The sequence below is a fragment of the Eutrigla gurnardus genome (genome assembly GCF_963514095.1).
Source record: "Eutrigla gurnardus genome assembly, chromosome: 4".
Taxonomy (NCBI): domain Eukaryota; kingdom Metazoa; phylum Chordata; class Actinopteri; order Perciformes; family Triglidae; genus Eutrigla; species Eutrigla gurnardus.
Genome location: NC_139918.1, coordinates 17,946,334 through 17,970,556, shown reverse-complemented (window position 1 = coordinate 17,970,556; position 24,223 = coordinate 17,946,334). Strand labels below are relative to the sequence as shown.

Here is a 24,223-nt window from a genome sequence, read left to right as displayed (position 1 = left end):
CGCTTACCCACATATTTCCCACAACGGGCCACATTCACAGTCAGATCCCTCTTCACTTCAAGTGTCTCAACTCCCGTTGATTAAAAATGAACGGAGCGATGAATTGATATCATTGTGATCGGTAACCTAAACCCAGTGGCCCCTGGAGGGCTCCTTGCTCTGTGGTGAACACAGTCTGTGTGTTTGAATGTTCCACAGGAGGCCAATTAGTTCATGGGAATCAGGCTCGATAACCGGGGTACACATCACCAAGGGGATTCATTTTGGGACAAACAGGAGGAGGGGGGGATGTTTCCTCTGGAACTCCGGAAAGACTAAACAGCTACTGCTTATCACATCTGAGGTTTTAAGTGCATGACATGTAAAATGTTGGGTTTTTTTAGCACCCACAGTGGCCTCATTTGAGCAGAATCCCCAGACAATGTAACAATGTGTTTGAGTTATTTAAGTCTAGTGCAATTAGCATGGAATTCATCCTTGACCTTGGTAAACTTGTGTTGGTCTCCAGACGGATTTCTCTCTGAGCAAACAGCACACTACAGCAGGGTTCCTCATTATGTCGCTACATGAACGCTCTTATTTACTTTCTTGCTGGGAGTTAGATGAGACAATCAACACCGCTGTCACGTCTGCGTGTTTGATTAATAAATGAGATATGGCCTATACACAAACATTAACATATATGTTAATTTGTTAAACATCAGTTGTCTTCAGGAGACTTCAGTCTATTTTGACATTTTACGTTGTCTTGCATCAAAAACAGACTCAGTAAGTAGTTGTTTTAACTGTTGTGTAACTCTGGATTTCCTGTCTGGAAGCTAAAACAGATCAAGGCAAGAAGCCAGAAAAGACTCAGTTTCTCTGTGTGATCTCTCCCCTGACTGCCATGACATTAAATGTCACTAAAAATATTTTTTCCTGAATGTAGTCGCTGCATTTAGCTGGAGGATCAAGTCTCTTAGTGTTACCAATCGTAAATAGGCAGCATTTGTTTGCTCAGCGTATAAAAATGTTAAAAAATATTGTAAACCACATTTCCGCACCATAAAGGACTGACAGCATGCACAGCTGCTGAGCTCAACCACAGTCCATACGTATTTACAATATCCAAACTGGGATATGTGTACATTCTGTACTTTTTCTGCTTCCTGCCAGCTGGGACACTCATTTATTCCACGAGCAGTGAGAGCACAGAGGGACCAGCATGAAGTCTGGGGAAGTTGAAAACGTTTATGGGTCGTCAATCAGCGGGAACTTGTTCCTCACGACCACTCAGGAGTAAAAGTATCTCACAGCAAACAAACACTGAGCCAGTCCAGCAGAAGCAATCGTTAAAACACATCTATCCGTATCCCGTAACACATGTCTTTGCATGTGTCAGCTGAGACGTGAGGAATGTAATCCGAGAGTGCATCCGAGCATGCAAGAGAGACACCCACATGGATGAAGTACGAATAAAAATCAAAAGTTTTGATAAAAATCAGCTGCACAAACAGGGCATTGGGGCACATATTATTTGATCTTGTCTTTATGTAACTACGGTTTTGACCTCAAAGAGAATACATTGCTTAGTGCTTCTTCTTGCAAACTTCACAGGATGTTACAAAAGCTAAGCACATGGAAAAAAAACATTGAAATTTGTGGTGTCGTAAAAAGGCACAAGGCAAACATTTGTGTGGGAACTGAAGCTCTGTGTGTTGTTGCAAAAAAAAAGAAAAGAGGACCATCGTGCTAGAGTACCAGAACCAGCCTCATCCCTCAGGACAGTTGGAGGCTGAAGGACACACTTTTTATTTTGCTCTGGTGCCATGTCACGTTCAGCACGTGGCTCCCGGGGCAACAGATGTCAGAACAGTCCCTGAAAGGGCCCCAGGGGTAAAATGGTAGGGGTAAGGGGGGAGAGGCTGAACAAATAGAAACGATATGCTCTCGGTTTGCACCACTGGGAGGCAGTAGTGTATCGATCCTGGCTGACCTCAACACACATGGGAACTAGTTCAAGGCAAACCTTTCTGCCGCATGCCTGTATGGTGTGTAGGAATCAGGACATGTGTATATGAGAGACATAGTGCTGTCTTATTTATTATGTCTCTCAATTCTGATTTTTTCTATAAAATGGTTAATTAGTAGTTTATGAGGCCATGTGTTTCTAAAAACAATGTGATTCTCTATAAATGGACATACAAAATCCCTCAACTCTTGACTTTTTTGAGTGATATTGATCCGTCAGTGGCATTGTTACAGTAGCAGGAGACAGGCACAGGTGTAACTAATAATGAAGTATGGCTGCTTCCATTTAGGTGTACCAGCTTGTATACATTAACCAGTTAATTTATCTCCCTATAAAGCCGGCTTTGAGAAAAGCATCGAACATACTCTACATTCCTGACCACACCCCCAGCTTAAACCCTGTGTTATTTCGTTTTTTTTGTCAGTTTTGATGACAATGCTTATAGCAGCATCCTCCCTGGTCCCTCCCTGATTCTACATTTATGTTTCTACTCAATCACAAGGCCGTCATGAGCTCCATTTACCAACCCTGATTGCGGTGAATGTGCAGCAAGCTATAAAGGTCACTGCCGCTCATGAATATCTCATATCAGAAATGAGGAACATAATCTGTAGGGTAGGTGACATTTGCAAGGTGATAGCAGGTGAAACAGTCCAAGACGGGTTTATATGTGATAATGTGGTGCCCTATCTGATGATGGATGAGTTACAAATATTAAGTCTTGCTTGAGTATTCATATTTAAGATCGCATCGGTCTGAGAATTTCAATTTCAGTGATGTTTTATCCTCAGAATCTCCTTCCGATTTCATTTTCAAAATTGGACTGTCTTTTATTTTCTCCATTGGAATATATTTAGTCATGTATTTTTGGCAGACGCAAGCGGAAAACAAATCGGTGTATCCAAAATCCTCAAATCTCATAAAAAATGTGTCCCAAAATGGAAAAGATCACAGTTTGTCCATGGGAAGCTGCCTCCCTCTTCCCATCCCCTCGTACATGACTCAGTCTGAGCGCTGCACTGGATTTACAGATGTTCTGTGTTTGGAATCTGGGTAAAAGGTCACCGTGCCGGCTGGGAGCGGCCATTTTGGAAAATTGAATATGCAGCTGTGGGGAGGTGTGGATCCGGTGATGATCAGGAACAAACGATTGTATGGTTCCAGAGGAGACAGATTCTTGAAAGACATGCTCATTTTCATAAAAAATGATCCCAATAAATTAATGTTAATAGAATGGTTTATTTGTTTACTCTGTCCTCATGTTGGTATATTGTCTACTGTGACTATAATGTGACACGTTGTCACATTATAGTCTTCTTATTCCTTCCTTATCCTTCTGTTCATCTGTAATTATGCGGTACAATACATATAATAAAATGGCAATCTGGCATAATTTGTAACCTACTTTTGACACGATAAGTACATAATGCTTTACTTGTGTAACATTTTCATTGCTTGTAACGTCGGTATTAGTAAGAGATCCGAATACTTCATTCAAGGATTGAAACACAGACTGATAATGTGTTGTCAAGTTGTTATGCAATTCTGTCTTTACAGTCAGGATGGAAACCACCATGAGTCATCCACACAATTATGAGTATTATTATCAACCAAAAGTGAATTTCCTCCCAGGCAGTTTGACTCATTTCTAACTGCATGAACTTCAGCCCTTTTTATAAAGCTCTGCTCCTGAACGAACCGGCTCCTCCTGTCTGACGCACAGCTGTAATTCATCTCATCCACTACGGACGGATTTCTAAACATCTTTAGGGCTTCTTTAGAGAAAAAAGTTCTCCATTTGCCTGATATGATGCAGACATCAGCACAGAAATGCCAAAAACAAACGAAGGAATGCAGTTCTTCTTTCACAACCCCAACTCACACAACGCCACATCACACTGCTGTGGTTTTGTGTAATTAATGTCCCAGAAGAAAAGCAACAAGGCAAACACATTCTTTACATGTACAGTCAGGACGTTCACGAACCAGACAGTCATTAGATAAACTGTTACCGTATTCCTCTCAAGAAGCTCTTCTTTATTTGACACGCCATTATTCCTGCTCATACCTGCCGCAGACCTTATAACCACATAGCCTTCACTTCACCTATATTGCCTCAGCATGTAAAGAAACTTGTTCCCATTTAATGATAATCCTGCTGTAACAAACAAAAGCAGATCTGTCTAGATTGACCTCAGGGCTCTTATTTAAAAGGAAGTGGTTGAACTGTTTTAACTGGAGCTATGTTGTCATAGCAGAAACCTCCCTCTGCCAAGGCTTTGAGAAAAACACTGCATGATTGTTACAATCCACGCATACGTGAGGGCCTGTAATTCCTCTGCACTGAATTTCCCCTCTCAGCACCGTCACCAGTCTCCCAGTTACCTTTCACCTACTTAGTCTGGGCTGCAGAGAGGAGAGGGTTAACGCAGCTCCATCTCTGGGGTCTGGCCCCAGATCAGGCTACTTCCCTAGTGGAGGTTGTAAAAAAAACGCAATGCACTGCAATGTGGGCATTCTCTATGCTGTGAACTTTCCCCTAATTCTCACAGTTGTCACGGCGTCCCAGCAGCAGATCTTTGCTGAGGAGCACGTCAGGCCACGTTGTACGCATGTTCCTCTCCTGGTGTCCTGGCGTGCTTCTTGGTGTCACTGACTTCATTCATTCCCCACATGCTTGAGAAATCCTGATACTGTTCCTACAACAGCAATGAATATCTTATCTATCAAACAATAATGACATGTTTAAGAATACTGGTATTGTTGTGATGGCTTATGATTGTAATCAGGCTAATTAAGTTTAAGAGAAATGAAGGATTATTTGACTGGAAGTCAGAGTAGCTCTTTTTTTCAAATGTTGGCATTTTATACCGTAAAGAAATTCAGTAGAATTTCTTGTTGTGCAGAACAATTCATGTTCATAACCTGAATGACAAGATTGGAAGAATAAAGGGAGGTTACGTGGTCACTGTTTTCATTGTGTGTGTGTGTGTGTGTGTGTGTGTGTGTGTGTGTGTGTGTGTGTGTGTGTGTGTGTGTGTGTGTGTGTGTGTGTGCAGCAGGGTACATTTATTTTAACACTTCAGTTCAGAGCAGGCCAGTTTATCGCAAATGTTCTTGAGATTAAAAAAAACAAAAAAAAACTGTAAATGAATTCTCCAAGCTTCACCTTCATTTAGCTTAATTCGGGTTCTGATACCACTATCAACCAATTTAACTCTCTCTCTCTCTCTCTCTCTCTCTCTCTCTCTCACACACACACACACACACACACACACACACACACACACACACACACACATATACATATATATAGCTGGGGATATCAACTGTTTAATTTTTCAGTAGATAATATAATCCCTGTCTCCCACTGGGGAGAGATGAAAGCCAGTCTTTTTGTTATATCCAGTCCCTCCTCTGCCACTGACGTGAACAGAGAGGTGGAGGAGGGACAGAAACCTGAGAGTAACTGCACCCCTCCCTCTCCTCGGCTGGCCAATGGCAGGCTGCTTCCAGCTAAGCGCTGAGGGCTGTGGAACTATATAACAGCGGTGCTCTGACTGCTCAGCCAGGAGCCTGAGCTCACAAACCCAACTCAAGAAGACAGGACAAGACCAGACGCTGCACACTTCTGCAAACAGGGAAATATACACCATCCAAAGCAATCTTTCAACAGTCCGGAACAAAGGCAACGATGAAGACAACGCTGGCAACTCTGACTCTGTGCCTGGTGGCGCTCATGGCCACAGGTTTCCCCCTGGAGAAGAGAGGGGGCTCGTCTCCCGGCAGCGCTGCCAAGGAGAAGCGCGTACAGTACGCAGCGTGGGACGACGTCAATGTCATCGCCCACGGCCTGCTGCAGCTGGGACAGGGGCTGAAGGAGCACGTGGACAAGACCAAAGTCCAGATGAGGGACATCTCCACCAAGCTGAAGGTGTTCAACCGCACGGTGACCGAGCTGGGGAAGGAGGGCCAGAAGCTCCGAGCGGAGGGGGAGGTCCTGAAGGCCCGGGCCCACGGACTGGAGGACCGGGAGGGCCAGCTGCTTAATGTGACGGCCGAGCTGAGGGAGAAGGCGGAGGAGATGCAGCAGGAGAGGAGGACGATGAGCGAGAGGATGAGCCGGCTGGAGGAGAGGGTGGACAGCATGCTGCAGGGGGACGCCGCGCTGCCGGACACCAACGCTGGCGCCAAGAACAACAGTGATACTCGCAGCATCCAGGTGAGAACGCAGGAGTTTCTGGCTTTCTTTGTGTGTGTTTGGGAAGGCAGAAGATGTGACATTGCTTGATAAAAAGGAGGTTAAATGAGGGTTTCCACTGTATGCAAAACATACACCCATCACTTCCAAGTATTACCATAATAAGTACAAGATGTTGTTTTACTGCAGCAGATGGTTGAAGGTGCGCAAGTGAAGTTCGAGGATGTACAGTGTGCGTGGCTTTGTGGGAGCTCAAAGGCACTCAATCAAAAACGCGCAAATGGAGAGCAGTGGTGGTGGGTGTGGGGCGCGTGGAGGAAGCGCGTGCAGTACGTGCAGGAATCACTTGAACGCTAACCAGACAAAGGGATCATCTGCACGCATCAGCTGGCACATTTCACAACCTGTAGAGTATTTTCGGACACAGTGGTTGCGCTTTACGCAGGTGTCCGTTTACAACGTGAGCCTGAAGACTTCATGGTGGGATGGAAAACCCCGCGTGCGAAGCGAGTTACATAACCGGCTGCAGAGAACAGATGCGTGTCACCGATGGGGTGATGAAATGTGTCTTGGGGGTTTCAATGAATACCTGCAGGTTGCCCGTCTGTCCTGTCCATGCTGGTGCTTTTACGCACAGCCTCTCTGTAGAAAACAGCTGACAAAGTGCTAAACAAGTGTGTCTTTTTCTTACAGCTGATGCTGGAGGCTCAGAACAAACGCATTGACGATCTGATGGACCGGATCCGACTCCAGCAGGAGAAGCTGGACAAACAGAATGTGCGCATCAGGACGCTGCAGAGTCAGGTGAGGAAACGTTGCAAAACACTCTGCTCCTGCACTCCGCGTCGAGTTTTTTGTGACGTATTTTCTAACGTTATTACCGGTATATGTTCTGCACTCTCATGGTTTGTTAACTTTTCTCTTTCAGGTCCAACAGTCACGGCAGAGAGCATCCCCATCCCCGCGGAGCGGCAACACTGACGTGCAAAGCGGCGTTGCCGAGCAACGGGACTCACCAGTTGGTAAGCAAAGCCAGAACGTGTCCGAAATCCCCCTCTCCCCCCCCCCCCCCCCCCCCCCTTCCTGACACCGCGTTAAGTCGGCTGGACCAAATCTGACGCCAAACGTGGCGGACCATCTGTTTAGTAAGGCTATAAAGGAGCTTAAATCACCAGCAATTAAAATCAAGGAATCTAATCAATTTGGGAGACGCTTCTCTGCTCAGCGTGACGCCATAAAGATCACCAAATGAACTTTTTGGCACGAGTCGTGTCTTTTAGCCTGCGAACTCTAATGGGATTATCCCACCACTTTAAGATAACATAAGTACCATTAAATGAGTAAAGAGTTGTGAAAAGTAGGCATCCTCCTTTCCACTATAAACAACCATAGCCTGGATTTCATTCAAGCCCTAAAGTGCAGACAAAGAGAAAAAGGGGGGAAATGAACACAGTCAGTGCAGTCAATGCCCCCTCACACTGTGGCTTACAGTAATTGTAAAAGGCAGTAAATGATGCCCAGTGTGCAGTCAAGCCAAGCAGCTGCTGCTCCCATCTGCAATGAACTGTGACTGCAGACATAATGAGCGCTTTCATCCAGACTGTACACTGGACTGGACACGCACCAACTAGGGGAGAGTTGAGAGACACACACGTTTTTCAGCTTCCTAACGCCGGGGATACGTTTTACAGTCAAACCCTCTGTTTCTGACGGCCGTGGATGAGAAGTGGGTGAAAGGTGAACGCGGAGGAGGAAACGGTTGAGAGCAGTTAGCCAGCACAAATCACAAAAACACCTCAGGGCTCTGACATCAGCCGGCTTTTAGGAATGAGGGAAAGAAACACGTTTCTCTGGCAAGGCTTCAACTGGGGGAAAGTTCACCGGTCTGTGGAAGTGTTGGGTCAGGTCTCACAGCTCGACGGGACTACTCACGCTGTGGGGGGGGCACTGCATGCTAGACTGTACTAATAGCATGTAATGGTCCTCAGATTACTGTACTTGTGCCTGAGCTAAGGGGAAAGGGAGGGGAAATGGGGAAAAGGCAGTCTATAATTATCTGTGAACTTTGTACAGATATCCACTTTTTCTAAAACGAAAAAAAGGTGGGATGTCTTTTTTTTAAGACATCCCACCTTTTTATGTAAAACAAACAGTTGTACATCCCTCAAGAATGTGCAACCTTTCCCCTAGATCTGTCAGGGAGTCAGACATCCCTCCTCCTCTTCAGTCAGCATCTCCTCTCCTCCCCCAACTGTGCACACAACCCCCCCCCCCCCCCCCCCCCCACCTCCACCTCCACCCCCTCCTTCCCCTCCTCTCGCATTGTAATGTATAAGAAGTGTGCTAAAGTTCAGGAGAACCCCTGACCCCGAGGCAGACCACTGCCATGACTGGCCCACCAAGAGCTCATCTTACTAGAGGAAAGGTCGTGACACACAATACGGATTTGTGGTTCCGCGATTAGCTGGTTTAGCTCACATTGGAAAACAAATTTAGGTGAATATGCAACAAAAATCAATTAAACAAAAGCGAAAAAGAACATTATTGTATTTTTGGGGGTAATTTAAAGATATTTAATAGCATCACGTGATGATGTCTTTAAAATAAAGAGATTAGTGGAGAGGTGCTGTTGGTAATGTGCCTCATTAGGCACATGACAGCTCCAATTGCCTCCGGAGTCCCCCGGCTTTGTGTTACTGCCTCCTCCGGTGTCCCTTTACAGCAACAGTTGCCCGATCCCCTCTCCCCACACTCTGATCACTCCCCTTGCATGCACCAGCCATGCGCTCCTACGTCATCGGTTGGCCTGCTGTGCACGTGAGGGAGGTGTGATGAGCCAGAGGGGAGGGGGTGGCATGAGGAGGGAGGGAGAGAGAGAGAGGGAGGGAGAAGGGGGTTGGGGGAAAGCAAAGCATAGTAGTCTGTGCTACTCAATAGTCTGTAAAGAGGGAAGTGTGCTGGGAACTGGGGGAAAGGTCATATTTATACCCGAGACACACGCTCTCTGTTCCAGCTGGGTCAAAGAGTCCACATTTACACCTCCAAACGTACTGATAAGCTCGCTCCCAATGATAGCGGTGTAGTATTGGCTCTCGCGGTGCAGAGGAACGTGTCGCTGAGGGGTTCCCTCGGTGCGAATGACCCACTTATCAGTGCTGGGAAGAGTAAACAAGTTCAGATTTCAGTTAGCATTTGGCAGCAGCCCAGCAAACGCGCAGCCTTGATTTTTACAAACAACATCGTCTTGACGTTTCTTCTTTTTTCCCCTCCTCCTTCTTCTAGAGATGGCGTCAGACTGTCACGAGCTGTTCCTGAGAGGAGAGACCACCAGCGGGGTCTACACCATCCAGCCGATCAACGCGGAGCCCTTTAAAGTCTTCTGTGAGATGACAGCTGGTAAGCAAAGTGAAACCTTTTCTCCCTCATTTGCCCGTTGTGTCTTACTTATTATTGCAGGTTGCCATGGTTCACTCTTTCTGATCGATATGTTGCTGTTTTTCTGTCTCAGATGGCGGATGGACGGTGATCCAGAGGCGCCAAGATGGCTCAGTGGACTTTGACCAGCTGTGGCAGGCCTATGAGAAAGGCTTTGGCAGCTTGAATGGTAAATGCTCTTTTGACTCTCACTCTCACTAACTTGCACAGGTACAAGCCAGCCCGGCCAAGGTCAGATTAGTTCACTTCACGCAGCATTACGGCCTTTGACAACCATGGCATCACAGGGCAGGATCTATCCCCCAAAAGCATCTTATCGCTGATAAGCTTAGAATGGATCAAAGGCCAACAGGAGTCAACGCAGCAGGAGTCACCATCTCCAGTTTTCTCACCATTCCTCTTCTGCTCTGTGTCTTCCCTTCTAGGAGAGTTCTGGTTGGGGTTAGAAAAGATCTACTCCGTCGCCAAAGACGGCGGCTACATTCTCCAAATCCAGCTCTCAGACTGGAGCGGTGACCAAGCGTCCGTCCACCTCCCCTTCCATCTGGGCGGAGAGGAAACCAAGTACTCCCTCAAGATCCAGAAGTCCGAAGCTTTCAGCCCCTTGGAGAGCTCCCTGGGGACCGACGCCACCTCCGCGCTGCCCTTTTCGACCCGCGACCAAGACAACGACCAGAAAAACGACACCAACTGCGCCAAGCACCTCTCTGGTAAGTTGTCAATGACAATCGCAATGATCAATACCTCTTTTTCGCTCAAAGGCAGCACCTAACCTGATATTGTGCTTGTCATGCTAGGTGGCTGGTGGTTCAGCAACTGCGGTCGCTCCAACCTCAACGGTCGATACTTCCAGAGCCCTCCTCCCAAGCAGCGGCACCAGAGGAAGCAGAGCATCTTCTGGAAGACCTGGAGGGGGCGCTACTACCCTCTGAAGTCCAGCAGGATGATGATCGCCCCCGCTGCCATCGCAAACAAGTTGTAAAGAAATAGAAAAGTTGAGATAAAGAGAACGGAGACAAAGAAGTACATTCTTTCTTTTTCTTGGTGCTTGGTTCATGAGGTAGAGGTTTCCATTCTCCCTGATTATCTCCCTGCAAGGAAGACCTGACACCAGAGCCAAGACACTCAAAATAGAAGACAAAAGAATTCTCATTAAAACGAGATCCAGGATTCAGCTGCTCTGATCTCCGAGAGACGAGCAGATTCTTCCCCTGCGCCTCGAGCCACAGGCGGAAAAGAGAGACAGATAAAACTAGCAGTGGAAACACTCCATGTGTATGCACCACTGCGGTTGATCCCCTGTTTGGACAAAGTAGGGGCCCCTAGTCAGAAGAAAATCACAGGGCGAGTCACGGCCCATCCGCCGTACTGTAAGCCTAAAAAAAGTTCCAACAAGTAGAGACAAATCCCCTGACATGCGGTGTCAAGCGGGAACGCGGGCTGTTGTTGAGTTTGAATGTGGTTTTGTAGCGAGTAACTGGCGCCGTCGGCTCAAACACAGATTAAGATCTGCTCGTCAAGGATGCGTGCAGGAGGGAAATGCGTGTGCGAGTGGATTAAGGCGAGCCTTTTAAACCCAACGGTGCGGACCAAATAACTTAATTTAAACAAAGAGTAATCTTTCCACATGAGCATGACGAGATTTGTGTTCAAATGCATTGTGTAAAGTTATAAATCACTGTAAACTAGCATTACGATGCAGAAACTGTGTTCGTGGGGCAATGAAGACCATTCCAGCCTTGGGACGAAGATATATTCATGTCTGCAATCTTGAATCAAATTAAGCTTCATTCTTCATTGACATTTTTCTGTGGAGATTTTCGATGATGTTAAGTCATATTGACTTCATTTAATATGAGAGGCATGGTTTTGTACATAGCCTATGAAGGAATGTAATCTGTCTTTTCAGAAATATAACTGTTACTGATTTGTCGAGACACTATCTGTCCGTTCAGTCCGTCTGACTCAAGTTTGTTGTTGTAGATGCTTATTTAAATGCTAAATACATTCTGGTGCTGCCTCTTTGTAATTTATATTTTCTTTGTCATGTTTACCAGTTGTGAAATTGTTTTTTTAAGAGACTTTAACCATTGTTGGCACCATAGTGAGCCAATAAAATTGATTTAAAACATTATTGCCTTTTGTCCGTCTATTATGTGCTACTTTGACTGTATCATCATGTTTGCATACAACTTAAAGTAGTATATTAGTAAAAAAACAAACAAAAGGGGTGTAAGAAAATGTTGATTCTCAAAAACACTAGGGAATGTTAAGTAATAGTTTGCATGCAAAGATTTACGGCAGAGTGGCTCAGATTGCATAAAATACATAGTGAACAGGGACTGTGAAATGCAGGTCCAACTGTCTTGATTGCATAAAAAGGAAACATTTTTTAAACTCAGACTGTATGCAGATGACTATATGTTCTTTATACTGAGTTTAAAATATCATACAATATTATGAAAAATATGGCCACAATTAGTCAAGATAAGTGGATAGGCTAATACACAAGCAACTTGTTTTATTATACTTTTTGTACATATAAATAAATGCAAGGTAATTTCCCTTAAATGTAGAGTTGCCGGATTGTTTTGCCATTACTGGTGAAAAAAGTTTTTAATAAAGAATAATTAGTTTGATTAGTTTAACTGAATTAATTTTATTTGGCAAAGATCTTTGTTTTCTGTGAAAATCAAACAAGATTGTTCTTTGATTTTCATGAATCCCATTAATTCTATTAGATGTGCAAAATAATCATCTCAGTTCAATTGAACATGATGGTTGTTTTACCAATCTAACCAAATCCACCCAGACAGCAAAACCTTTTCTGGAAACTATTGCAGGTCCCCACACAGTCGGACTCCCCCGTTTCATTGAGCCACACGTGGCAGATCTCCTGCATCTTTTAGCAGCTTAGTTATATAACGTGGAAGCAAACTTCAGGAGCTTCAAGGTGTCAGCTTTAATTTTTCACACTACCACTTTCTGCCTCCTTGTCGGGCTTACGGATAAAGTGCTTCATCCCTACTGATCCTCCTGGCTCACCACCAACCTCTGTAACGGCTCCCTGATGGGAGAGCGCTCTGAAGTGACCTCTCCCTTCAGCAGATAAACACAGCTGGTCAAAGTCAGTGCCTAGCTGCGTCAGAACACATGATCTAAAATATATATGGGCCAGCATTGGTGACCTGCAGAGAAAGATTTTGCAATTTAGTATCTTGTATTTTTCACATTTGACAAAGTTAGTATAGTTGATGGTTCATACTGAGGCTAAGCAGCGGGCCTTTGTGAGCTAGAGCAGCAGCTCACCATTATCTGATCTCTGTGGTCAAGGTAAGGCATTGCTCACTGACGAGGAGTGATGCCTACTATTAAAAGGTTACCATGGCAACAAAGAAAGGGGGCAGAAGTGCAATCAAGCATTTGCTGCTTCACTTGTGGTGTGGAGTGCTTGGAAGCCCTTGTGTGTGGAGCTTCGGTCAGGTGCTGATGATGTGAATTAGACGAAAGGTGAGGGGAATTATCGTGCAGAACGTGAAAAAAAAACACATGCCACAACCAGAGGACGTGCATAACTTGTAAATGCTTGAACGAGAAGACTGCAGTAAAAAAAGAGAGCATGTGATTGATTCATACATTTATTCATAATCATGTACAAATAGTATTCCAGTGGTACAAAGCTGTTGTAAGACTCCAGTGCTCACCCTCCTGTTGTCTTTATTGCAGTAAAAAAAGGAAATACCAGCATGATCAAGAGTCAAGAGGTACTTTGGCAAATATAAATTATGTGTTAAGAAGGCAAGCAGACACCTTGAGCAATGATGTAATGTGAGGGGAGAGAACGGCGCAAAAATATCAATGAGCGGCCAGCTCTCATATAAAAAAAAGAAGAAAAAAAAAAGATTAAAATCCATAAAATATTTTATTTTAAACAACACACACTTAAAACAAGTGGACAGAGGAAGAGTCTCCGCCTTCTTCATCGTTGCACAAATTGAAAGGTATGGACTCACAGTATGTATGGATATTGCAATTCTATGTGAGTGCAAGTATTTTACATATGTATCGTGTGTGTGTGTGTGTGTGAGCTCATGTCTTGCAAAATATGCGTATAGATTCCATTTCATATCTGTGAACTGCATTCCTGTTCCTACCACTGACACGAGTGAATAAAACAGTTTGGAGTAGTTTGGGCGGGACAAAATAAAGTTTGGCAAAAACCTATCGTGGTTGCAGAGATGAGGACACGGGTGAGCAATGAGTCAATGTGACGCAGCCTGCAAATGTTTCTCCTCGTCTTTGTTCAGCTTTTCGGGGTGAGACACCAAATCTCTGTGCTCCTAAACCATTCCTCCAGACTGTACATAGGGGGGGGCTGGGGGGAGGGGTGGGGGGGTCAGGGTGAGCAAGCAGGTAACAAGAGACAGAGCCAAAGAGGGAAATATAGTGGAAAAGTTAGGTGACTAGTTCATAAGAGAGTGACTTGTGGCTGCAGAGTGTCCGATAGTCCCTCGATGATGGGGTGAACAGCTGGAGACTGGGACTGGGTGGAGAGATCAGAGAGACTAGGGGTGGGTGGTGAGCTGGAGGGGTAAAGGAGGAGAGAGGGGGAAACTAGACTTCACTCCTTCTCCGCTGTTGACTCATTTCAGAGGTATTGTTGTAGAAAGTGCAGCAGCATTATCTCATAGTGCTCTCCAGACTCAGGGCAGCGAATACTGTGGCGCTCGTTGGGGTAAACCTGGAAAATTAAACAGGGTAACAACATTACAGACGGACGTGTGTATACATGCATGTATACTGTAAAATCTGGGTGATATATTCTATCTATCAATATCTACCATTACATATTAGAGTGGCCTAAGCCAATGTACCCAACACATTTGCTGTTGGTTTTGTGCATTTTTGTGGTGCAGAGAGAGATCAAATGTGTGTAAATTTCGTCAACCTGGTATGGTGTATTCACATGGCAACTTCAGACAGATGAGTTTAGTGGGTGGAATGAGGTGTGTGATAATAACCTGAAGCTGATACGGCTTCCCAGCGCGGATTATCTGTGACACGAGGAAATTGGTGTGGAAAAAGTGCACGTTCTCGTCTAGAAATCCATGGAGAATTAGCAAACGGTTGGGCCTGGAATCACAAGGATTACATGGTTAGAATAAGACATAATCCATACAAAAGTTAAAAATAAACGTTTAAACACATATTGCGCAATAGTGAAGGCCCCCCATTTCTTCATGACTTAAAAAGCCTTCAGGGATTAAAAGAAGTCTATATGAAATGTGAAAAAGACTCTAGTTTCACTTCAGCATCCATGAGCACAGCTTCAACCCGACATATGTCAAGACTCACGGGCACGTTTAGGTCAAGGATCAGAATGAGCTCAACACAAATATTTGTTGAAGCACACCTACGTCTAAAACAAAATGCCCAAATTCTATATTATGTATCAGCGACTTTCAAAGAATATGAAGACCGACTTGACAGGAAATACTGTTCATCATGAAATATACAAATATCTATGCAATTACACAGCACATGCAATCTGAAATAGTTAGACGTTTCGTGTGTAGTGTATGTACTGACTCGCTGGGCAGCTTGTCCACGTGCAGGGCCACAGAGCCTTCTTCATAGCCCTGCTGGTTGTTCTCAGGCACGTCCATGTAACGCTCGGTGTAGCCGGTGTCGTAAGCCATCCACACAGTCACCGGGGCACCGGCGATAGCCAACTGGTGGGGAAGCACAAGGGGGTCAGATGGAAAAGTATGTTAAAAAAATTAAATATTATCCTACTGTGGATTAGATGGATTCGATTTACAGTATGATTGAGAATATTCTCAGTAAATTCTGATGTTAGGGCCCAGTTGGGCTAAAACACACCGCTGCAATTATTAAGTTCCAATTCCTCTAGCACAAGGCTATCTGCAAATAGGCTAACTGAGCAAGGCATCAGTCAACTCATTGTACAACACAGACACCATGTGGATGTAAGCTGCAACTACATCAAAAGTTCAGCTTTGAGAGATCACACTTCAGGAAGAAAGCTATTAATCATGTTTAAAGTGCATTACAAAGTGCTACGATCACTATGATGTGTTTTCTGATGTTCTTCTCTGAAGTAGTGAACGCTCATTGCGAGTTTAAGGATTAATGAAGGGTTGAAGGAAGAAAAAGCCTGCTAACCTTGAAGATATTGGGTCGCTGGATGAGGCCCATGAGAGACAGGAATCCACCATAGGACCAGCCATGAATGGCAACACGGCTCAGGTCCACAAAGTTAAACTTCTCCGCCACGTACTGCAGCCCTTCTACCTGGTCTTCAATCTCCACCTGACCCTAAAGAGACGAGTGTTATTTAACCTGATAATTCTCCTTGTTTTCATGGCATTCGATCATGTTGTATTCATTTTTTGTATTGAATTTATTTAATCATCTGACTCGTACCATTTTGTTTTTCAGTGCTCCTTCAAATTCAAGGCCCCTCTGACAGGAGCCCCTCCCATCAATGACGACCACAGCATAGCCAAGAGAGGCCAGCGTGTTCAGACGGAGATACTTCATCCCCTTGAAAGAGTTGTTCACCAGCTGCACCTGAATACACACACACACACACAACAGGTTGTTGTAAATGCTTTTTCACCCTTTTTTGAAAAACATCTATACAGTTTGGTTATTTGGGAACACAAAACCATCATGACATCACAGACCCAGATTAAAGTGAATATACATATATATCCACAAACCTGTGGGCCTCCATACACAAAGAGAACAGTCGGGTGTTTCCTGCCGGGCTGCAGGTTGTGAGGCTTGTACACCATCCCATGAAGCTGGAAGCCCGACTTCCCTGGAAAGTCAAAAATCTCAGGTGGATTGTAATCGCCGGGGCAACCTTGGAGACATAAACACATGGTCATTAGGTTAGCATATTCTAAAACTGTCAAAGGTTGTGATACATTTTTGTTGTGAAAGTTAATTACATTCTGCAACAATACTGCAATATGTCTGGAGTTAGTACAGGTTTATTTTTCTTTTAGAGCAGACATTTTAATTCTGAGTTAATCTTTGACTTGTCGGATGTTGCGGTGTGCTCATACTATGAACACATCATGAGGATGGCAGGAACTCTGTGTGACCCTTAAACTTCTAGCTAAGCACAAACACCAGTAAACAAGCCCGTGTGGATTTGCCTTCTCACTCCTGGTGCTTCTAATGAAATCATAAACAACCATCCACTCTGACACAAAATGCTCGTGATGACAAACGTGTTCGAGCGCCACATTATCGGATTGCTGTCAGGATTTGTCTGGAGGACGCCACTGTGAGTCCTTGATTTAATCAAAGCCAGACCTCAATTTCTCCCCTACAGACTCGGCTTTATGGATTGTTCCAAAAATAAAACAGATAGTCAGGCAACCTTCAAACTTGGCCAGACATTCAGAAAAACTTAGCAAGCCCAATAATGTAAATACAAACTCTGCACGTTAAATCAATCAGGAAACGACTGTAAAGAGGTTGATTACATCACATCCTGTTTACCTGGTGATTCCATCATGCTGGCCCAGAACTCAGGTACTATGTGAAGTGGGTCACCTTCTGAGCTGGTTAGTTTGTAGACGTGAACACATGGAGGTGTACTCACATTACTGTAGTGGCTGACAAAAAAGTCAAAGTTCTGCAGAATCAAAGAGAGGCGCAAAGAATAATAATAAATACAAAGAATTATGCACAAAATGGAACTGACAAGGAAGGAATGGATAGGATGAAGGGAGGAGGGGATGCAATTGCAATGCTACACCACATACAACATGCGTCTGTATTAAAAGGGCCTGACATAAGACACTGTCTGGGAAAAATACTGCTGAAAGCCAGGGATTCTTATCCCATATACTGCAGATTATCCAAAAGAATAAAAAAAATGTATCTAACTTTCTTTGATCTTCCATTTGCTGCATGTTAATTCACAATCTTTGTGTTACCCCAGTAGACTGTCAGCTATAAGTCACTTGTGATAGTTCTATTCCAGGTAACTCAAAATGCAAATATACAAAAATGATCTGGGAAAATATACAATGTACTCCATTTTTAAAGCATGCTGTGGGAAAATATGTCTTCCATTTCCTTTACTTGAGTGAAATATTACTATCACTTACAGGGATATCTGTAAACAGCATTGCTTGTTGGAGGAGCCGTTATGAATACGGATAGATCAACAGCTTGATGAAAAAAATAATGAAGGGACTAATTAAACGGGTGGGTTTATCTGGAAGACGAGGGAAACAAACGAATGGTTTTACCTGACTAACAGAGCAGCTATGAGAGAAGCCAGGCTTGGTTAGTCTGACCACATCTCCAGGTGAGTCATAGCTGACCACGTAGAGGTGGTGCTCCAGAGGAGTGTCTCTGGTGCCCTGGAAGTACACCATCTTCGACGCCTCATTCACCCAGATCTACCAAAAAGGAGAAACCGGTAAGGAAAATGAAACGCCAAGACTTGATAATTAGAGGTACAATAAAAAGATGACCACTGGAATATCTTCATATCAACTGACATCTGTATTACTTATTTATTGATGTCAAGCCCTAGCATTTTTTGGGGGGAAACTGTAGCTCAGCACACTGGATTTAAATCATTTATTTAATTAATACAAGGTTAACTTGGTGTCTTTGGGTTAAAACAGTGTTTAAGGGTGTTCATAGCCACACAGGATTATTGTAGTATTTCAGGATTTTTTTCATACATAATGCAATTTAGGACAATGCAGCAGCAAAATGATGAGCACAAGTCATTCATCCAATGTAGATGTAAACACCCTCCACCCCCAAAGCTGTGAGTCAAGACCGTAGGATCATCATCATTGTTAAATATCAGTCATCGAGTTGCACTACAGTTAACACAACAAAATATATGCAACTGTCCAAATACTTCCTGGGTGCACTCTAAAAACCAGCTTTTATAGGTGTTCATTTATATATTCAACACTGACAGACTTGGTCTAACCTTGGAACCATGTCTTGCGAGAACTTCCCATTCTCCACTGGTCAATGTAACCTCCTCCTTGATTGCACATTTGAAGTCTCCTGGGGAGAACAGATAATAGAATCAACATGCTCCTTGAGATACCGAACACTGACGTAAACTGGGATTATTCGACAGGATCATTTCAAGTTAACGCATGTCCCACTCTTACCCTCCATTTGCTGGTAGTCCTCCGTCCAATGGTGGCAGCCTGGTTGTAACAGGGATGTGATTTTATACAGATGGCTGAAACCTGTTTTAGACTCATTCACCCAAATGAAGGTAAACTCATCTTCTGTCGTTTGAATAAAAGGATAGAATATATCATGAACCTGCACACAAGAGAAGAACAGTAGGTTACTGAATCTGTTAAGCATTCAGAACCATAACAATCACTTAATTAGAAAGAGAACAGTTCGTTTTAAGGTGACCAAATGAGTGTACCACGTGGAAAGACCTACGTTAATCCAGACGTCTGTGGTCTCCTCATAGATTGTGTATGGCTGTGTGTTAGTAGGCACAGCCTCCAGACTCTCTTGCCTCTGAGTTGGGTCATCTGTGACGGGGATGAAGAGGGCTGGGGGCAGCAGGACAAGCTGGAGTTTCCTCTGACTGCGGTCCAGAAGCACTGCCCAGCCACTAGGGTGACAGACCAGACAGAACTCAATAGAGGGCATGTGTTGTTCAGTTTAATATGAACAGACAGCCGCTATTATGGCACAATATTATTTGCAATACAAGGCGGTAAACCTTCTGGTGGTTTATTTGAGTTGCGCAGCATCAGTGAGTCAACTGGGTTGACAGTAACACTCACTATTTGCCGTCACTCGTCCATCCCACTCTGGCGATGTATTCTGTTCCAGGAAACAAGGAGTTGAAGGGGACGACCAGTTCTTTATCTTGTGTGCTCACAATCTGCAAGTACAACCACAAACACATGTTTGAAACGCCTCATAACTATTTGGGATAAGAAGAAAAAAGCGAAAGAAAGGCAGTGAAAGACTCACTCTTCCTTGCTGGTCTGTCTTGATCTCTGCCAATTTAAGGGTGGCCTGGGGATTTTTGCTGCCTGTAAATAAAATAATATGAAATGTAAAATGATAGAAATAGACAAATCATTCACTCCTCCAACCCTGTGTGTGTGTGTGTGTGTGTGTGTGTGTGTGTGTGTGTGTGTGTGTGTGTGTGTGTGTGTGTGTGTGTGTGTGTGTGTACACGCAGTGCAAAGGCAGAACTGGGCTATGCTGACCTGTACGGGGATATCTGTATGCGTCTGCTTTCCGCTCCTCCAGTGTTGGAGATGGCACATGAATAATCTCTACTTCCGTCTCATCCACCTCTTCATACAGCAAGTAGACCGTTTTACCTCCATTAGGGTCTGACAGGGAGAAAAATCTGTCATTTGTTGCCAGTGTATGCAAACAACGACTTGTGCTAATAAAACATTTTCAGCTAAGAGACCTAAGAGATACCTTCTACTGCTGTGGGACTCCACCAGTAACCAGTGAAACGGTCAAACTCTTCTTGGATAACAAATGTTGCTACTCCTGCAGACTTCGGGTCCTCCTTAACATTATCCACACCTGTAAACATTACATAAATCAGGAAAACATGTAATGTTATTGGTATGGTGCTGAACGTACAAATCACATAATATTATGTCCTTTTGTCTTCAAAGATTAGATACAATAAGTGTTTTTCTTTCCATGATGTAATATGAGATTATGATGAAAACACAGGTACAATTAAAATAATCTAGTATCAAAATCAAAATGATTTTTTTCTTTAATTCACCGCTCTAATGTAAGTTAAAAGACTATATTCAAGCATGTGAAGCTTCCTTTTGCAGGACATTTAATTGCCTACAGACCTTTGTGGCAGTATGTGAGTCTCCTTTCCTCGCCAGTCTTGATGTGGGCTATCCACAGGTCGTTATTGTTGATGAAGGCTATGAAGTCAGGGTCTCCAGGGCAGATCTTTGGGTCCATGCGGGTCCCTGAGCACTGGGTCTTGATCTCCACAGGCTTTACAGGAGCAGACTGCTAAAACCAGTATACACAATCTTAATCCAAAGCAGACAGAAGATTTTTATGAGAAAGCTTAAATGCAAGCATCAAGTTGTTTGGTGAGGAGTTGATGCGGTCACCAACAGCTGCCTCATGAAGTTTTGAAATGTTTGTTGTAGTATACAATCAAATGACAGCAGCTAGAAGTACATACCAAGGCGTATCAAAGTATGAACTCCTTCAATCCCCTTTCTCATAACTTACTTGTGAGTAAATGCACACATATGTTCAAGATTTATGAAAACCACAAGATTAAAGCGTCAATGCAATTTTGCTCTGTCCACTTTGTTCACTCAAAATTGTACACAATGAGGCACAACCAATGCAAATCCCTTTAACTCTGAATCAACTACAGTGTACTCCCTATAGAATTTACAATGGGTGGACAAAATCAAAACAAACCCCACGATACAGGACTTCAGCTCATTTAAAGTAGCTTTTTACTAAAAGGCACAAACAGGAAGGAACAAACACCGTGTTTGAAGACACACATGATCACTATCCCGGATTCAAACCAACTGCAGTGGACCGCTAACATCACAGTAGGTTGAAAGATTGCCACAACCCGCATTCACTCTACCTAGCAGATTATTCAAAACATGCTTCCTGTTTTGGAATTGCTGTGGACTGCTTAAGATGGGACACAAATCAGGATTTTCAATGTACTAGTCCCAAACACACACCTCACAGCCACAATGTGGAATTTTGTACTTGCATCATTTTACCATTATCTGAATTAAACCTGAATCAATCTGAAGGCAAAACAACAGCAGTGTACTCACGATGAAGCCATTGCTTCCTCCATCCTGACAGTAGAAGAGGCTATTGCTGGCCTGAAAGAGGAACAGGCCCGTCTGCGCATGATAGTCATAGGAGGTGATACCAAAGGCTCCGAGACGTTTACGCTCTCTCAGCAACTCCTCCTCTCGAGAGTAGGCCCCCTGATGTGGTGTAGCCTTAAATAACAAACAGAAGATCATTTTTATATTCACACACACACACACACCCACACACACACAATAGTTTTACAGTGCAAACATTCCTCTCATAGTTACTACCATGGTAACTTAATATTTCAGAACAATCAGGACATATCTCTGTTTTTTATAAAACGTGAGATCGTCACACCTTCAGGGACTGCTTATCTATAAGTTGTGCTTTTTGGTCACGGCATTGCACGAACAGGGAGAGAGGAGGAATTCACCTGGAAGTGATCCAGCATCTGTTTCCATGACAATACTAAGAGGGCCTCTTTCCGGATCTTCTTGGGGATTTCTGAGTAGAGTAATGAGTTCTCTCTGCTTCCATAAGGCATTCCTGGTAAGCACATAGAAAAGAAACAAAGGCAAGTTCAATAACTAAACATAAAGATTGTGCAAACTAGAAAAAGGGTAATTTGACACAGTGATTGTTTTAATATCATGAGGCAATCATATTATTCTGCCGAGGGCCGGAACACATGACTGAGAACATAAATATCACAAGCTGATGCAGGGTTCCCCATCATCAATCAGATTACCGAGGTAGTATAAGCGGTGGGAGTGGGCTCCATTGTCATCCTTCTTCTGCACAAACTGGAAGTCATGAGGAGCCTTGTTGGCGATCATGCCAGAGTACTTCCTGCTACAGTGGATAATGTCACGGAGGCCCTCCCAAGAGTGCTTCTCCACGAAGAACTGAGATGGGACGTCCTCCATCTCCACCACCTCTGTGCTGTCTGAAAGGCCGTCCACAGCCGTCATGCTCACTGTCTCACAGCTGGAAATTGACATTAGAAAAAAAGAATGGTGAGGTGCAGGAACCCAGACACACCTGCATTCTTGCATTTATTCAAAGCAATTAAAAGAGATATAATGTTAACCTTATACTGTACCTTTTCCAGATACCCTCTTTATTGTCACAAAGTTTTACCTTCTTGACTCTATGCATTCACCGGTCAACACACCTCACTCCGATTCTGTAACCTATAAACAAAGAACAGTACCAACATCATTCAAAATAGAAAATAACAAATATAATAAATGGGGGAACAACCTCGTTATGTCAGCTAGGTATGAGCATACTTTTGTCTATGCCAGTCTGCTTTCTGAACTTTTTCCTGTTTTTTCCTGTTACATCAGTCTTGGACTACAACACAGTGTGCGTCAAGGAGAAGAGAAAAACCATCAATCATTCATGAAGACTTTATAGTATCTCAGAAACATGGAGCCATATATCCATAACTACAGACCAGAATTAACTAAGTATTATAATTCCTGTTAAATCCCTCATGTGTTGGATGGATACGCCTCCAACCCGGCTGGGCTTGAAGTACAGGCACCAGGGAATACCCCACATTCCTTCCTTTATCCTTCTGTGTAAAGGATAAGTAAGACGAAAACAGCAGTGGTAAAAAAAAAAAACATGTACTCTGAGTAACTAAGTGTTTTTCTTTTGTTGGTGTTAGGAAGTTAAGGCAGACTGATGTAATACTGTGGCGAGGCACCTTAAAACTGTTTTTTCTTTTAAACACTGAGCTCACAACAAATACACCTCAGCTTGAGTCACATTCAACAACGACCACCGGTTAAGGTGTCTGTGCAGGTACCTGCTAGGGATATCTGTACGAGGAGTGGACTGATGCAAGTGTATTTACGAATAGAGATTAACCAAAATATACAGATCTGACTATGAGTGTGCCTGTACAAGTAGAAGGCCGCATATCAAATATGTTGTATTCTGCTAAAAATCCCCCTGAAAATGTAACTTTAACTTAACTTGGCCTGGGTGTTACTGTGTAAATAATGTTAAATGAAAGGAAAACTTGTAACGTCATAACATGATCTTGTATGGAAAGGCCCCGTTTGTCTCAGCGGACTATTCAATAGTGAATAGCAACCTAATTTAAAGAGTGGATAAGTTACCGGCAGCAAGTTGGCTGAAATAGTAAGGAATCGCTACCGTTAATTTGAAAATTAGCTAGCCTACAATAGATCTTTGTTCTGGGATTCAACAACTCATTCACACTGGCAAAAACACCGGCAAATTCATTTGTGTTAACATTTTGAACAGTACTAACGGTACTTACATTTGGCAGTGAGTTCCGAAACACCCACCTTGTTAGAAAATTACAGCTAACAAACCGCATCTGCGTTTAAACATTCTTACTTAGCTAGCGTTACATTTTGACATGACATACCTCTTCTGTCATTTTCGCTCAGGAGCTAGCTATCGTTTGCTAGCTGCCTAGCTAGAAGCTAGCGAGCCGCTACCTAGCGGCTGCTGGTTTTCCTGTTAAAACAGACGTTTAATCAACCGTCCCCGCGAAACGACCTGGAAATAAGACGAATACCTACCAGTTTGGCCACTGTTTCTTCAACCAAGGTCCAGTTTTTATCAGCTCGGTAACAATAAACGGATTGTGCAACTGCTAGAGGTTGTATCCATGGCCCAGAGCGGCCACACACAAAATGTAGCTGGCTCTTGGATCGGAAAGAGGAGGAACCTTAGTC

General features: G+C 43.7%; 2 protein-coding genes across 4 annotated transcripts; one reads left to right on the top strand and one right to left on the bottom strand.

Moving 5' to 3' along the window:
• Positions 1–5,609: 5,609 nt before the first annotated feature.
• Positions 5,610–11,781, top strand: angptl4 (angiopoietin-like 4). Its single transcript, XM_084007223.1, has 7 exons — positions 5,610–6,233; positions 6,906–7,016; positions 7,141–7,234; positions 9,495–9,608; positions 9,721–9,816; positions 10,073–10,357; positions 10,445–11,781. Exons 1-7 carry the CDS (start codon positions 5,706–5,708, stop codon positions 10,627–10,629), a joined length of 1,413 nt encoding a protein of 470 aa, XP_083863349.1. The 5' UTR covers positions 5,610–5,705; the 3' UTR covers positions 10,630–11,781.
• A 1,491-nt stretch (positions 11,782–13,272) lies between these two features.
• Positions 13,273–24,197, bottom strand: LOC311012829 (dipeptidyl peptidase 9). Of its 3 annotated transcripts, none has more exons than XM_084008566.1 (21): positions 24,068–24,197; positions 22,606–22,696; positions 22,252–22,490; positions 21,937–22,049; positions 21,515–21,688; positions 20,537–20,708; positions 20,139–20,249; positions 19,916–20,044; positions 19,674–19,735; positions 19,481–19,581; positions 19,128–19,305; positions 18,839–18,998; positions 18,649–18,728; positions 17,945–18,097; positions 17,187–17,322; positions 16,394–16,539; positions 16,095–16,241; positions 15,834–15,986; positions 15,237–15,379; positions 14,669–14,780; positions 13,273–14,388 (listed from the first exon to the last, which is right to left on the bottom strand). In XM_084008566.1, exons 2-21 carry the CDS (start codon positions 22,659–22,661, stop codon positions 14,296–14,298), a joined length of 2,658 nt encoding a protein of 885 aa, XP_083864692.1. In that variant the 5' UTR covers positions 22,662–22,696; positions 24,068–24,197; the 3' UTR covers positions 13,273–14,295. The 3 variants fall into 3 exon arrangements, with proteins under 3 accessions (XP_083864692.1, XP_083864693.1, XP_083864694.1); XM_084008567.1 differs by having other exon boundaries at positions 20,537–20,705; XM_084008568.1 differs by lacking the exon at positions 24,068–24,197 and having other exon boundaries at positions 22,644–22,696.
• Between the last annotated feature and the right edge of the window lie 26 nt (positions 24,198–24,223).

Coding starts and splice junctions, on each gene's coding strand:
- angptl4 (XM_084007223.1), top strand. CDS start 5,706: ATGAAGACAACGCTGGCAACTCTGACTCTGTGCCTGGTGGCGCTCATG. Junction 7,235..9,494: donor GCAACGGGACTCACCAGTTG/GTAAGCAAAGCC, acceptor TCCTTCTTCTAG/AGATGGCGTCAGACTGTCAC. Junction 9,817..10,072: donor AGGCTTTGGCAGCTTGAATG/GTAAATGCTCTT, acceptor CTTCCCTTCTAG/GAGAGTTCTGGTTGGGGTTA.
- LOC311012829 (XM_084008566.1), bottom strand. CDS start 22,661: ATGCATAGAGTCAAGAAGGTAAAACTTTGTGACAATAAAGAGGGTATC. Junction 21,689..21,936: donor AGATGCTGGATCACTTCCAG/GTGAATTCCTCC, acceptor TTGTTATTTAAG/GCTACACCACATCAGGGGGC. Junction 18,999..19,127: donor CCACAGACGTCTGGATTAAC/GTAGGTCTTTCC, acceptor TCTTGTGTGCAG/GTTCATGATATATTCTATCC.